We start from the raw sequence: 16638 nt of genomic DNA, 5'->3' as shown, positions 1-16638 counted from the left end.
TCTTATGGCAATTTCACTGAGACCAACAGAAATATTATTCAACACCAGGAATTCCTCAAATGCAGGTGTGTTGCAACAGGGTTTTACTGTATATGTGGAAGCAATACTATACTGACTACAATGCTAATGTTTTTGTTGATGAGCATGAAATACATTGAAAAGATCTATTTCTCTTTTAACTTCCTGGCAGATTAAAACTGTGTGGTACGCCAGGAGTCGAACACAGAACCCTTGCCTTTGTAATCTGCCAGAAAGTTTTAAGTCAGCAAACACTCCACTGCAGAATGAAAATTCATTCCCCACAGTATCTGTTCTTCCAGGAGTGATAGTCGTGCTAGGTATGCAGGAGAACTTCTGCGAAGTTTCGACAGTAGGAAAGACATAATGCTGAAAGTAAAGCTGTGAGAGCGCATTGTCAGTCATATCTGAGAAACTCAGTCAGTAGAGCACAGCAATGGTTCCACGTTAGATTCCTGGTTCAGCACATAGTTTTAATCTGCCAGGAACTTTCACTGTAGAGTGAAAATGCATTCTGGTCTATTTCTCCCATTGGCATCAATTCGGTCCCCTGAAGCTACAGATACATTCTTCTCAACACTGATCTATAACTGTGTGCACCACTGACATCAATCAAGCCACGATGACATAAATGTACTGTTCCTGAAGTGCATAACGGATTAAATTCTGAAGTGAACCATGATCTATGATCAGGAAAGACTACCAAAAATTTTCACAGACTGATACAAACTGCCTATCGTGGGAAATAATTTCCACACAAAACTGTCCATGAGGTGGAAAACATGTATTCTGAGAGCAGATGAAATGGTTTATGGGAAATGGTAGAGTCCACCGAGGATATGGTGCCTGATGTGTAGTGACACATTTTCGTTCAAAGCGTTGGGCGAGTTCATTCATTTGTTCAGAAGGGGAGGCCAACACTGTCATCCAACTTTTGGCTGGTCAGTGATGACAGAATCAAGGCGCATGCCCTACAATTTTTCTCAAACAATTTTACAGACAATATACAGAATGCTACAAAAAGGTACGGCAAAACTTTCAGGAAACATTCCTCACACACAAATAAAGAAAAGATGTTATGTGTACATGTGTCTGGAAACACTTAATTTCCATGTTAGAGCTCATTTTAGTTTCGTCAGTATGTACTGTACTTCCTCGATTCACCGCCAGTTGGCCCAATTGAAGGAAGGTAATGTTGACTTCGGTGCTTGTGTTGACATGCGACTCATTGCTCTACAGTACTAGCATCAAGCACATCAGTATGTAGCATCAACAGGTCAATGTTCTTCACGAACGTGGTTTTGCAGTCAGTGCAAAGTTTACAAATGCGGAGTTGGCAGATGACCATTTGATGTATGGATTAGCATGGGGCAATAGCTGTGCCGCAGTACTTTTGTATTGAGACAGATTTCCAGAACGAACGTGTCCCGACAGGAAGACATTCGAAGCAATTGATCGCCGTCTTAGGGGGCACGGAACATTCCAGCCTATGACTCGCGACTGGGGAAGACCTAGAACGATGAGGACATCTGCAATGGACGAGGCAATTCTTCTTGCAGTTGACGATAACCCTAATGTCAGCGTCAGAGAAGTTGCTGCTGTACAAGGTAACGTTGACCACGTCACTGTATGGAGACTGCTATGGGAGAACCAGTTGTTTCCGTACCATGTACAGCGTGTGCAGGCACTATCAGCAGCTGATTGGCCTCCACGGATACACTTCTGCGAATGGTTCATCCAACAATGTGTCAATCCTCATTTCAGTGCAAATGTTCTCTTTACGGATGAGGCTTCATTCCAACGTGATCAAATTGTAAATTTACACAATCAACATGTGTGGGCTGACGAGAATCCGCACGCAATTGTGCAATCACATCATCAACACAGATTTTCTGTGAACATTTGGGCAGGCATTGTTGGTGATCTCTTGATTGGGCCCAATGTTCTTCCACCTACGCTCAATGGAGCATGTTATCATGATTTCATATGGGATACTCTACCTGTGCTGCTAGAACATGTGCCTTTACAAGTATGACACGACATGTGGTTCATGCACGATGGAGCTCCTGCACATTTCAGTCGAAGTGTTCGTACGCTTCTCAACAACAGATTCGGTGACCGATGGATTGGTAGAGGCAGACCAATTCCATGGCCTCCACGCTCTCCTGACTTCAACCCTCTTGACTTTCATTTATGGGGGCATTTGAAAGCTCTTGTCTACGCAACCCCGGTACCAAATGTAGAGACTCTTCATGCTCGTATTGTGGACAGCTGTGATACAATACGCCATTCTCCAGGGCTGCATCAGCGCATCGAGGATTCCATGCGACGGAGGGTGGATGCATGTATCCTCAACTAACGGAGGACATTTTGAACATTTCCTGTAACAAAGTGTTTGAAGTCATGCTGGTACGTTCTGTTGCTGTGTGTTTCCAGTCCATGATTAATGTAATTTGAAGAGAAGTAATAAAATGAGCTCTAACATGGAAAGTAAGTGTTTCCGGACACATGGTCCACATAACATTTTTTTTTTCTTTGTGTATGAGGAATGTTTCCTGAAAGTTTGGCCGTACCTTTTTGTAACACCATGTATAGTAAAAAAAATCATTTTTGCTTTAATTGTAGCTTTACACCCCAGGTTATGATGTGCCCACCATTTCATTAATGGCATAGTTATTGTGACATTTACATGAAAGTACAACACAGCGCGAAATTCAAAAAAGTTTGCAATGAAAAATAGGGGTCGCTATGATTGTGTGTTTGATGCATACGAATTTAGCTAACATATTGAATTTTTCTTTAGACTTGGGTGGAGGTCTTTTATCTGTTACCAATCTCATGAAAATTAATCTGACATAGCACACTCATTTAGGATCATGTCACATGGGCAAATAAAGCCAGACTGAAATATCCACAACATTTCTTGTATTTCATAAATGGATTGAGGTATCAAAATGAGATTTCAGCAAATGATAGATGCAAAAGAGGGGAGTATTTTGCAATATGATTATTTAGCAAAACTTCATTATCTACCTCGATATTCACTAACTACTGACATTTTCAATGAAAGACTGTAACTTTTAAACACCATCGATAGATGGTGAAATGAGAAATTGTATGAGTTTTGGACAACATAATTGAAGACATTACACATATATTTTTTAACGAGGATGTGCTTTTTCATAGAGGCTACTGATCTAACTTTTCCTCAATTCAACACTTAATAAACCACTGTTTCAGAATTCTCTCGCAACTGCATCTGCACATGTTAGTGAGGTGATACGGTGTAAACTCTGCTGTGTTTGGCAAAAGCAGTAAATTTTAACATGGCAATAACAGAAATGTGCACATTTTACTCAAATTGTGACACTACTCTGAAAGTTACACATGGTTAACAAACCAAGCAAAAAGGTGACAATAAACCGCCACATTTTCAAGGGGAATTATTTTTAGATGTTAACCAAAGCAAGGGTGGCAGTAGAGCTTTTTGAATGGTCACCATATAGATTTGGGGGTGGAGGCACTCCATCTAACATTTACAAAAAATGTGAGTGTAGGCTTCAGATTAAAACGGTGCTTCCCCTCCAGCACTCGGCATTCCCCTACAGCACCTGGCCGCAACCCCCACCACTACCACTCTCCCCATGAGTGCCCTACCTTCTATGAATCTACCAGCCACAGTATTCTGCGTGGACTCTATAACTGGCGAGAAAGGTAAACAAAGTTTATAATGAAATGAATTGCTACTCCTTCATATAAAAGAGATGTAGAATTGCAGACAGGCAACAACAAAAAGTATGCTATACTTGTAAGCTTTTGACCAAAAGGCCTTATTCTGAATTAGAAAACACACACACATACACGCACCTATTGGGTCTCACCTTAACATTATTCTGAATGTGACATATTTACATGCCTTATTTTATTAGAATAAAATTAAATGACAGACATCTTAAGTTTTGAAGTGTAACTTTGGTTAATTATATTCTTGTTGGGCCACAGCAAGACCATTCTGTCATCTTGACACAATGTCAGCAGTCCATCTGGCTGCCATCTTCACGTGAGAACACTGTTAGTTAAATCTCACAAGAATTGCCTCCTGTCATGATACATCATATTATAAATAGAGATACATGCTATCTTTCAAGTAAAAAGTGGCACACTGTTTCATCTAAACTAAAAAATAAGTCTCAACAGTGATTCATCATTTCTGTCAGCTTTCACATTGGAGTGCCATACCTTCTCTTTATGTTAGAGGGCATCAGCGACTATTTCACTCAGAGGCACATTGGTTCTCTGTAGTGTATCAAACAGCAACTGCTCGACAAAGAAATCAGTATTGATGTGATCACCTGGAGATGGCCATAAAGACCTTTAATATCTAGGTGAATACTGCCTTTTATGTATGTTCTGATTGTACACTTAATACGTAAAGATGTACTTTTCAGAAACAAGTAAAAACTTTGAATAGCAGAATGTTGCACCAATAGCACCAAACATTCATCTTTGTTAACAATGACGGAAATTCCTGAATGGAATAATATATAAACTGGGGAAAGATGAGGCCACAGATACATGGATTTTGGAATATTTGTGGCCGTGTGTGTGTGTGTGGAAGTGTGTACTTTTGCTACAGAAAGCATGAGCTCGAAAGTTTGTGTAATACTATTACTGTTGCACGTTTCTATGCACCATACGTCAGTCAGCTAAAGGTGAGTCTTTGCCTTTCCTATTTTACCTTTCTTATTTGTGTGAACTAACACATTTTACTTATAAGACTTACTTTGCTCTAGACATAAAATCATCATACAAGAAGCGCTGTCTTTTGGAGAGCCGGCACATAACTACATGCTCATATTTCTTTGGTAACTGCTTCTCCACTTCAATCTTCAAACGCCTCAACAAAAATGGCCTCAGCACCTACAGAAAAGAAAAAAAAGGACATGTTATGCAAGTTATAAAATTTACACATCTGTAAAGCCTATTTAGGTGTGAATCTTTTTAAATACTGAGCAAAGTTACAAAGTGTTTCCCCTTTTCTTATGAAGTTATAAATTTCCCATCATATTAGCTAATAGCAAAAAAATTATACACACAACCAGAAAACTTACCTTATGTAATCGCTTGATGATACTTTCATTATACTCTGAATTGCCTTCTATCATTCCTGTTACAGGATTAGAGAACCATTCCTTAAATTCCCGATGTGACTGGAAAACATTTGGCATTAAAAAGTGCATAAGAGACCAAAGCTCCATCAAATTATTCTGCAGTGGGGTTCCAGTCAAGAGAAGGCGCCTATAAAATAATATTTTGTTGAACAATAACAAAAGGGTGAAATACACAATATATAAGGAATTAATTTCAAATTATTGTAGCAAACTGTAATATTAAGATAGTTAACTAAACACAGTAGTGATAGAAGATACAGTCATATATGTATCAGTCTGTATACATGGTGCCACCATACCCGCAGTTATGTGGTGCCAACTTAAGTGTAAGGCAAAGCAGATGCACTGACCACATTTCATTTGAATTAACCTGATATATTCCTGATTCTAAATGAAGATGTGTGTGAGGGACATAAATTTATCATCAAAAATTCAGCTGAATACCGGTTGGTAGGAAATATTATCAGATGCACCTGAGGAATGAACACAATGAAGACAGGATTGTTACTTATTTCCTGTCTATCTTGAATAGGAGTATATGGTGACCTTAAAGCTTCTGTATCAATGTTTTCTCTTGAAAACAAGGAAATTTTTCAATAATTTTGGATATTTTCCACTAGCTGTATTAATATAGTTTGTCTATATTTTCCTATTTAGTAGAAAACACAATTCTACTGCATTTTGAAGGCAAAACTTCTGTCTAGAAAGATTGATGGACACACACTGTGATAAAACCAATTCCCCAATTTGACTCCATTACATCGAAAATGTATTAGAGTTAAAACCAGAATGGCCAGTTGTTGAAGCAGTGTACTCAAGTCACTTCTATAACATCCTTTTCCTTTCAAGTACATAGTATGTCACTTTGAGCACTGGTTAAAAGAACTTTTACCTAAAGTCCTCTGGTTTACCACAATTGTTCTCTTGTCCCATTCTGATTTACACTTTAGTAAGAGTGGTTGGGGTAGGGAAATGGCAACCAACATGCAAAAGGTATAGAGTAACAGATACTGGAGCTTCTTCGCTGTTAATTTCTGCTTATTATGATATACAAATATATTGTAATATAGCTCGAACTAACATCTATTTATGTTACCTACTCGCTACTTACTCCAGAAACAAAACACTGTCGGAAATGGAAAGTGCCACATCGTGAACACCTTGATCAAATGATACCAAATGGATACTCCACTATTTCCACACATGTGGGATATGTTAATTAAAATAGTATACTTAAACAAACATATTTTCAGTGCGGGAAGTCATTCCTACAGATGGAGGACAACATGTATAGATGATAGCTGTTGGCCTGTGGCTAACATTACTGAAGCTTTTCAGTAGAGATCACAACACAGCACGTCCAGAGGACATGTACATGCAGCTCATGGGTACGTGACGCAAATTCTGCCACAGAATTCAAATTTACGTAATAAATGCTATTCCGTAGTGAACTGTATCCGGCTGTACTATTTGGCACAGATAGTTTAAAACAGTAATAGTTTCTGCATATAAGTATAAAAAAGTAATCAATTTTCAGTTACTGTTATTCCACAACAACTGGCAAAGCCCTTTTTGGAAAGAGACTGTGTGTAAAAGCAGACTGCAAAATAGAGTGTGCACCTATGCATGAATACAACAACTTATCAGAGCGCTCTGATTCCACATCAAACAGCATGCAGCTGAACAGTCCCAAAACATGTGCCACAAATAACAACACAGGAATCAGCCATGTGACCTATCATCTTACGACAAAGCAATGTACGATTGTCTGCAAGTTAAAGACTGTGTGTGAAACCGTGCAAAGCTTTAGCACTACAGTTTTGGATGTGGGCTGTTTTGAACTATGGCTGCATAAGACACTAGTACAAGTCAGACCAGGACTGTCATTTTCATCCCTGCCAACCTCAGCAAGCAATTGAGTGATAGGTGTTACCAAATGCTTAATGCCATTTAATTTTGTGTTATGGGTAGCTCGTTATTTCATTTTCTTATTTTGGAATGAGTAAAGAGATTGATTTAGTCTATCTCATGATTCAAGCGCAACTCTCACGACACCAGGAGGAATTGGGGATCCAAATGACGATACGTCACCACTTCTTTCACAGAATACATAGAACACAGGTATGGGCTAGCTGCCCTACGAGGAGGAGATGGGGCTTGTCCCCCCCCCCCCCCCCCCCCCCCCCCCGCCCTGTCCTGAGGAATGTAAGGATCCTTGACTGACCTGCCAGATCCCCTAATTTTACATCCAAAGGTCATCGCTGGAACGGAACGGAACGGAACGGAACGGAAAGACATATAGTATCATGGCCACCAAACAATGACAACTGACACAGTATATGGTTTGAGCACAACGATAAACTTCTCAAGATACTTTCGGATACAGTTTGCTTCCATACCAGAACACAAAAATATATTCCTGCCTGTGGTATCACATCTCATAATAATGTTGGAGGTAAACATCACTTCTGAATAAAATGAGAGTTTAATCACCCCATACCTGTTATGTGATGAATACCTGCAGAAAGTTTGATAAATAAATATCGGTTTTGAGTTTCATGGTCTAACACTTTGCATTTCCATCAAATTATTACGGAAGTATTAAAATATGAATATTGCAAAATAGTTACCTCTGAGTCTGAAAATTTAACAGAAGTTGCCATCTTTGAGATTTAAAGTTTTTTATATTTTGAGCTTCATCCAATATAAGATACTTCCACTTCTTCCTTCTAAAGCTCTGGTGGTCCTGAATTACCAGTTTATAGGAGGTTATACACACATGAAACGCATTGGGTTTTGTCCATCCTGAAAATTCAAATGAAAATTTTAAATATGACCAAAATACATGATCTGTAACAAAAGGTAACTTCTGTAAAATATTATATTCTCACAACAATAACTAATTCTCAAGAACCAGTAGGCTTTTACAGTTAATTATTCAAAATCTGATTTTACTACATCATCTTCTGTAATACAAAAAACTTAGTGTTATTCTTTTGCAGGTCACTTAAAAAGCATCAGGGTATATAGTTTTCACAGCCACTTTCAATGAGACATGAGTTGGACTGAGAGGAATGCTCAAATACAGAGGGGTAGAAGAAAATGTAGACACTCTTTGATAGTTCATACCTCTGGAATAAAATGACATATCATTGCAATTTTTTGTGGTAGCATAGTCCATCATTTTCTCAACAGTTTTTGGTGCATGTTTTCCAGCAGATAACAGCGTAGTGAAGAATGAAGTAAGACTGTCATTTGAACAATGCAAGGCTGTGCTGAAGAGGTACTGGAAGTACGAAAACACGATGTAGCTTCAACGACAATGGCGAAATGTTTGTGACTCAGCCACCAACATGTAAAACAATTTATTGTACTTGCAATAAATTTGAAACTGATGGTATTGTTAAGGAAGTGCATAAGGAAAGGTCTGGCCAACCAAAAACATCAACATGTCCAGTTTCCAGTGCTGCTATGTTGCTACATTTTACTAGGTCACTTCAAAAATCTGTGAAGCAGGGTGCATTTGAAAATGGTGTGTATGCCAATGGAGCGTATGATGAATTCTAAAGGCTGCATATGAAAATCTACCTGGACAATGGATAGGTAGAAAGAGGAGCTGATGTACCCACCACAGACTCCAGACTCTTCCCTTTTACCTATGGGGAACCTTGAAAAATGAAGTTCATCAACAGAAGCAAGCTACACTGGACTAGCTACGAGGAATCATTAAGGCGTACTGTGCAGTTATTACACCAGCAACATTGACAGATGTAGTTTGGTCAACAGTTCAGCAGCATTGACATTGTTTGGCTGCTAATGTGGGTCACTATGAACAAATAAAATAACCTTACCCCTATGCAATAGTAATGTCATGTCATTTTGTTCCATTAATATTGATTATCAAACAAGTGTACATTTTTCTGGGCCTCTCTGTAGAGAGAGAGTGTCTATTAATCTGTTTGCAACTTCTTTACATAAAAAGAACATATTTATGGATTTTTAAATGATTTTTTCAAACAACTTAGTTATTTTAACTTCTTAAGATGATTTGATCGGTTGTACATCTTTATCAATGAGACAGTCACTCAGAGAGATAGTGTAAGATGGAAATTGTAAATTCATTAAATATAAGAAATTTCCATACTTGCAAGAACAAGTATTTGAGAACTAAGTAATGTCACTGTTAAAAAGCAGACCTCAATTCTTTACAGTCCAGACAAAATGCACAAGTAATTTTTCTTTTAAAGACTCTCAAGAAGCACTTCACTTCATTCAGGCTACCTTAAAAATAAATCTTCCACTTTTACCTGTACGCTTCTGTTTCCTTTCCTTCTGAGATCCATAATATGTGAGTATTTTGAAAGCTGGGCACCATTTCTTGAATTCCATTTCCCAATTTAACATCACAGATGTAGGAACTATAATGAGATGTGGACCCCAATTACCTGGAAAGTTAAAGGAAATCTTGTTAATTTTTTAATACAATATATTTCACACACTGCCATAATGGTGTAGTTACATTAAGCTACCTACCCTCATAAATGATATACAACATATTACCAAAAATTTAATATTCTTTAAGAACTGCTGTGCTACATGAAAATACTGAAGACTGCATAAGTATATCAGGTAACTAATGAGAAGTTAATGAATGGTATTTAAGAAAATGAAATTTATAGAAAACCTTGACTAAAAGAAGGAACTAACTGATAGGTATTGACAGTGACATTAGATCATTTGCCGATGATGCTGTGGTCTACAGGAAAGTAGTATCACACGAAAGTTGTGAATAAATCAATGAGGATTTGCAGAAAATAGATGTGTGGTGTCACGACTGGCAGTTATCTCTCAATATTAGTAAGTGTCACGTACTGCAAATAACAACATCCCCATTAATGTACGAGTACAAAATAAATGCCCAGTCTTTGGAAGCGATAACATCCGTCAAGTATCTGGGTGCGACTATTCGAAATGATCTCATATGGAATCATCAGACTACACAAGTAACCCACAAGTAACGGGCAAGTCATCATGAGAGCGTTACAAATCTCTCAGAAAGTTTGAAGTGGGATACACTTACAGACAGATGAGGCGTTAAATGGAAGGGGCTGCTCGCTAAATTCCGAAATCCGATCTTCGCCAAGGATGTAGAGCATATATTATTACCAGCAACTTTCAAATCACACAACGATCATCATGCAAAGATAAGGGAAATTAGAGCTTATACTGAAGCATTCAGATAGTCGTTTTTCCCTCGTGGGATCCGCGAGTGGGACAGAGAGGGGGGGATATGACTTTGGCACGAATTGTGCCCTCCGCTACACACTGCTTGGCTCTAATGGTTCAAATGGCTCTGAGCACTATGTGACTTAACTTCTGAGGTCATCAGTCGCCTCACACTGCTTGGTAGCTAGTGGAGTATATATGTAGATGTAGATGGGTCATATTCTGAATCTTTTAATGAAATGTCAATTTGATAATGGAGGGGCATCTGGAGGATAGGGTGGTGGGGGGAAGGGGGCGGAGGGTATTTGTAGAGGGAGACCAAGGCTAGACTGCGCGAGAAGGTTCAAATAGATGAAGATTACCAAAGTTAATACTTTCAAATTATTGATAACTTAACAATTTAAAATCTATAATTTGCTTACTGCAAAATAAAAAAAAAAAGCCAACATATGCCTGTTTCTTACAAATATGTGCTATGTCTGCTTCCATGAATATGAGAGGTTAAGGATCTACGTATACACCCAGATACTAGTCATTGTTTAAATGTCCTTGTAAGGAGAGAGGGGGATAGAGAGGGGGGATAGAGAGGGGGAGAGAGGGGGGGGGAGGGAGGGGAGGGAAGGGAGGGGAGGGGAGGGGGGAGAGAGGGGGAGGGGGGGGAGAGAGAGAGGGAGGGAGAGAGAGAGAGAGAGAGAGAGAGAGAGAGAGAGAGAGAGAGAGAGAGAGAGAGAGAGAGACTACTGTAACATTTGATCTCTGGTAAATTCACTCTGGAAAAAATTGGTTTCAGTGGCAGAATTAGGACATGGATCCTCTACAAACCGAACCTTGAATTTTTGACTTATTAACAGAATGTCGATCTACTGATCACACTACCACATTAAGTTTTTTATATTATACTAACTGGTAAACAGTCTGCAATTTTGTCATTCCATTTTCAGGGCTCTTCCTCATCTGCTTTGCAAAATGTGATACCACTTGGTGTTCTACTATTGCCATTTCATGTTATCACTCTTACATGAGCAGCTGCTTTCGATTCTGACACAGTGAGTCTCACTGACAAAATGCAATTTTATGTGCTGAAATGAATCAGTACACAGTCAACTAATTGGCTACTGTCCATCCAAACTTATGACATCACTAATTCTAATGGATTTACAGCAGGCTATCTTTATGCAGACATTAGGGTTCCATATTTTGTTTTATACTGGCAACTGATGAATTTATGTGACTGACTAAGACTGTGGTATTCACTAAGAATAATAATAATAATAATAATAATAATAATAATGTTACACACTTCTTCTAAATCCATAGAAAACCTGGTTAACATTAAAAATATTTTATCCTTTAAGTTTTGTTTAACAACTAAGTGTAGTACGTAAAATAACTCAACAATGAGTATATGGCACAACTAAAGGCAATTTTAAAAGGCCTCCGGACATATCACTTTGAAATTATAACAAATTTCATGTCTCAGTATCCTCTACAACCCTATGGAGAGCTTCATTGTAGTGAAATAGTTTGCTTACCTTTCTCACATGCTAAATGAGCGAGCAAAGAAATTGTTTGGATTGTTTTGCCCAAACCCATTTCATCAGCCAGAATGCCATTCAGTTTACGATCAAACATTGTAACAAGCCAATCCAATCCGATATGCTGATACTCTCTTAAGGAATGCTTCAGGAGGAATGGTATGGGTGTCACAACCTAGAAAACATCATTGCATTAGCATAATGTGTGTATATTTGCCTACATATCCCCCATAAATTTTATATAAAAGCCCGTAACCTCAATTTAAGTCAGTGAAAACCACTTCAACAATAACCCACATACAACAATCAGGTTTTTCATCAGAGAAAACACACAAATGAAGATACTTAAAAAATTAATTAAGATACTTTTTACAATCCAAATGGGCCCCACATTGTAAAAGTTATCTCTCAAAGTTATCTCTCAGAGACATTAAGTGGTAAAATTCAGATTGCTACTATAGTAGTTTAATGATGTATTTATTGTGATGGGCCCATTTTGGCTAGAGAGCTATCTTTGTACTTTCTGCCAAAGTTACAAAACATTTATATTTTATTATAGTGTTGGTTAATCATATTTTCGGATGCACAAATTTGTCATTTACATCCATACATCATCAGTATTGTATTACAAAGTGATTTAAGTTAAGGACTTGTGCTATAAATTGTTTTGTGGTTTGCTCCAGTTGTTAATGTTCCTTTCTCTTAATTTTTTTATAATTTGACTTTTTATTGTCAGATTTGACAGACTGACAGTTGGCCAAAGTTGCTGTATGGTTACAGTTGCTATGGTGTGTTGATGTTATCATTTTGGGCAGTGTGTATTGTTTTCGTAATCAGTCTGTCCTATCCATTATCTTTGTTTAGGAATTCAATAAAATTTTGTATGAAATATTTATGTTTTAAATCCATTTATTTACATTTCCATCTCTTCAAGTACATTCATTATTACAGCTTTAGGTAGTACGTGCTAAATTTTCATTACTAACTCCATACGTTCAGCAGTGTAGTAGTTGTTCTTAAGTGGTTGAAGAATGTAGATGGATTAGTTAACTAAATCTCATTTGCTTTCAATATCTTACACTGAAGCTGTGGCCTGTCCACCCTATGTAAAATTTATTGCAATCCTGACATTCAGTTTTGTACAATGGTAATTTTGCTTTTACAGAGCAAAGTCTACGCCAGATATTGTTGTTGGTTCTGTAGGCAAACTGGATAGTTGTGTTCCTGATTAGTGTGCAAATTTTTTTAATACTGTACATAAATATGTTACAGATGTGTATGTTTGTTTAGTCTTTTTGGCATTTCTTTCGACAATTTTATGTTGGTTGGTTGGTTTGAGGAAGGAGACCAGACAGTGAGGTCATCGGTCTCATCGGATTGGGGAAGGACGGGGAAGGAAGTCGGCCGTGCCCTTTGAAAGGAACCATCCCGGCATTTGCCTGGAGCGATTTAGGGAAATCACGGAAAACCTAAATCAGGATGGCCGGACGCGGGATTGAACCGTCGTCCTCCCGAACAATTTTATGTCCTTTTGTTTTTGTAGGTGTAGCTTTTCTTTCATGTATCTGCACTACTATGTCTGAGTTGAAATAATTTTGTTGTGCTATATATTGTAATGTATCCACTCTTTTTGTATGGTAATAGATTTTGTATTCTGATTTTCCATGAATTTTGAAAATGTGCGAATTTTTATTGTTAGTAACTGTGAAGTCCAAGAAATTAATTGATTTGTTCATTTCTTTTCCCACAGTGTAGTGCATTTTATGATGTAGTTTATTTAGTGCTTGATGTACGTGTTGGATGTCAAGTTCATCTCCATTTATAAGGGCAAGCATGTCATCCACATGTCTAAAATTACAGATAATTTTCGTGGTTGGGGAATTTATGGGTGCAAAAGAATTCTCCTGCTAATGCATTCAAGAAGATATCTGGTAAGGTGCTGGCAACACTGCAAGCTACTGCTGCTCCATCTAATTGGGAGTATGTATTATTATCGAATTCAAAATACTTTTGTGTTGTACTTAAAATGAGTAGGTCTGTTATTTCTTGTATTCTCAATCACAATTTTTATATACCGTGAGAGATTTTTCTGTATGATTGTAATTGCCTTCTGGAACAATTCAATTGATTTCCTGGATCTCACTGTCACTAACAACAAAAACTCATACATGTTTAAAATTTATAGAAAGCATGCAGCAACTGACATCATAACACATACTAATTCAGGTCACACACAAGCACGCATACTTCCAAGCCATGATCAACAGAGTACAAAATCTACTAATAACCAAACTGCCATACACAAAGAACTTGATACATAGCACAATGAATGGTTTGAACCCCAACAAAGCAATGCAACCAAAAATTCACAAGGACATAAAATAACCCAACATACATGCCTACAACATCAAACAAATTAATCACACTAGTGGAGAATGCAAGTATCCAATTCATGTATGAAACCAGCAACAATATCCAGCATAGAGTTCACTCAGGAGAAACATGGTAACCAAGATACACAAACACACGCATAAGCAAAATCTAATGCCAGGATTGCAATAAATTTTACCTAGGATGGACAGGGTGCATCTTTAGCATAAGATATTGAAAGTACACAAAAATTGGTGAAAATAATTCTACAGTCTTCATCCACTTAAAGAAGATAATCACCATGCAGCAATAAAAATTTTACACACATTATCTAAAGGTTTAGCAACGAACATACTTGAAGAGAGGAAAATCTACATACACATAATATAACACTGTGTATAAAATTCTGACTGACTCCCTAACCAAAGGTGATAGACAGACAGACACTGACATCTATCCATAGACACACTGATTGCAAACACCATACATACAGCATGAAATGATAATATCAACACACAGTCATAACTTTAACCATATAGCATCTTCTGTCATCTGTAACAATTGTCAAATCTTGCAATAAAACGTCAAATTATAAAAAATTACAAGAAGGGAACATTAACAACAGGAGCAAACCACAGAACAGCTTACAGCATAAGAGTCCTATACTTACTGCAATAACAATACAGAGTAACAGTGATGTCTAATGACACACGGACGTATCTATCAAATTTGTATACCCAAAAATATGTTAACTAACACTATAATGAAATAAATACTGTTACGTAACTTTTACAGATGGTATGAAGATGTCAATCTAGCTGAAATGGATCCATTACAATAAATACATCTCAAACTACTACAGCAGCAATCTGGATTTTATCACGTAATGAAGACATGTTGCCTATCCTGCTACTAGTGTGTACGAGTACACCAAGTGTAGTGTCACTGCATATGTATACTTAAATCAATCACCAACTGTATTGAGGCATCCAGGCCACAAGAAGGCACCTGTAGGAAGTGTGTAAACAGCACGGTCTCTGCTGTGGTGTTTACTGGCAACTCGCACCGATACAGGGTGATTCACGAAGACGTGCAAATATTTTAATGTGTTATTCTACAAGTAAAACCAAAGAAAAAAGTTCAAATAAACATAGGTCCGCAAATGTTTGGTTACGGAGTTAAGGCTAATAAAAGATTTTGCTTGAAATTTAGCAACTTAGCAATACGAAGCCACCGCAAAACTGTATGAGGTTACAGTAAAGCACGATTTCCATTTATTTTGTTGTTATTGGTCTGATGAATCTAATAAAACATGTCCCAGATATGAATCTGCAGTAGTTTTCCAGAACATCCAGAGATGCAAAGAAGTAATTTCATAAAATCTTTAAGCAAAGAAGTAATTTTGTAAAATTTCTATTTTATTAACAATTTGGCCCGATCTGTTTTTTAAATTCTAGACAACTGCGCAAAGTTTTCAACAGAAGTCATAAAGAATTTAATATTGGAAAAATGATGGTAATAACGTTCACTGAAACTGTATGAATGTGTCAGATAATCTGCTTTTATTAATACCATAGCACACGTGAATTTATGTAAAACAAGAAAAAAAAATTACAGAAAACTTACTCATTTCAAGGTTAGGAAATGACTAAAACAACTCACTAAAGGCTGCCAACAACGACATAAACCTTTCTACATTCTTAATGGAAAGTAAACAAATTTACTTGTATAATAACGTGCGCTTCTCTGGATGTTCTGGAAAATTACTGCAGATACATGACTGGGACATGTTTTATTAGATTCACTGAACCAATAAAAACAAAATAAATGGAAATTGTGCTTTACTTTAACCTCATACAGTTTTGCAATGGCTTCATATTACTAAGTTGCTAAATTTCAGGCAGAATCTTGTATTAGCCGTAACTCCATAACTAAACATTTGTGGACCAATGTTTGTATGAACTTTTTTTAGTTTTAGTTGTAGAATAACATATTAAAATATTTGCATATCTTCGTGTATCAACCTGTATATGCATGGAGCAGTGCTTGCCCACTCTCACTATGTTCTTTTAGTCTGTAATGCTCACATCAGTTGTTTTGAGTGTTGATTATGTTGCACCTACTGTGCGATTCTTTTGTCTTGTTACGTGTGGAGTCATGCAAGGCTTATTTCCCTTACTATTCAGAGGTTTATGAATAAGGCCATATTTGGGTTACTTGGATTGTTCTCATGTATTACGTGGTTACTACAGGATTGATCCCATCCTCATCGCCAATTGTGCAGTAACCAAGTTATACACGAAACCAATCCAAGTAAC

At 37.3% G+C, this 16638-nt stretch overlaps 1 protein-coding gene across 4 annotated transcripts in view; it reads right to left on the bottom strand.

Annotated features, from left to right (window-relative positions):
• The window catches only part of LOC124802186 (helicase domino), a 436722-nt gene that overhangs the window by 293670 nt on the left and 126414 nt on the right, over positions 1-16638 (bottom strand). For all 4 annotated transcript variants that reach the window (XM_047263133.1, XM_047263131.1, XM_047263130.1 and 1 more), the window contains 5 exons: positions 11948-12125; positions 9497-9634; positions 7820-7994; positions 5130-5316; positions 4802-4938 (listed from right to left, as the gene is read on the bottom strand). In XM_047263133.1, the coding sequence (XP_047119089.1) occupies positions 4802-4938; positions 5130-5316; positions 7820-7994; positions 9497-9634; positions 11948-12125 (815 nt within the window). The remainder of the gene's footprint in view (positions 1-4801; positions 4939-5129; positions 5317-7819; positions 7995-9496; positions 9635-11947; positions 12126-16638) is intronic.

Source organism: Schistocerca piceifrons, chromosome 1, assembly GCF_021461385.2.
Source record: "Schistocerca piceifrons isolate TAMUIC-IGC-003096 chromosome 1, iqSchPice1.1, whole genome shotgun sequence".
NCBI classification, from domain to species: domain Eukaryota; kingdom Metazoa; phylum Arthropoda; class Insecta; order Orthoptera; family Acrididae; genus Schistocerca; species Schistocerca piceifrons.
This window is presented reverse-complemented; position numbering and strand designations above follow the sequence as displayed.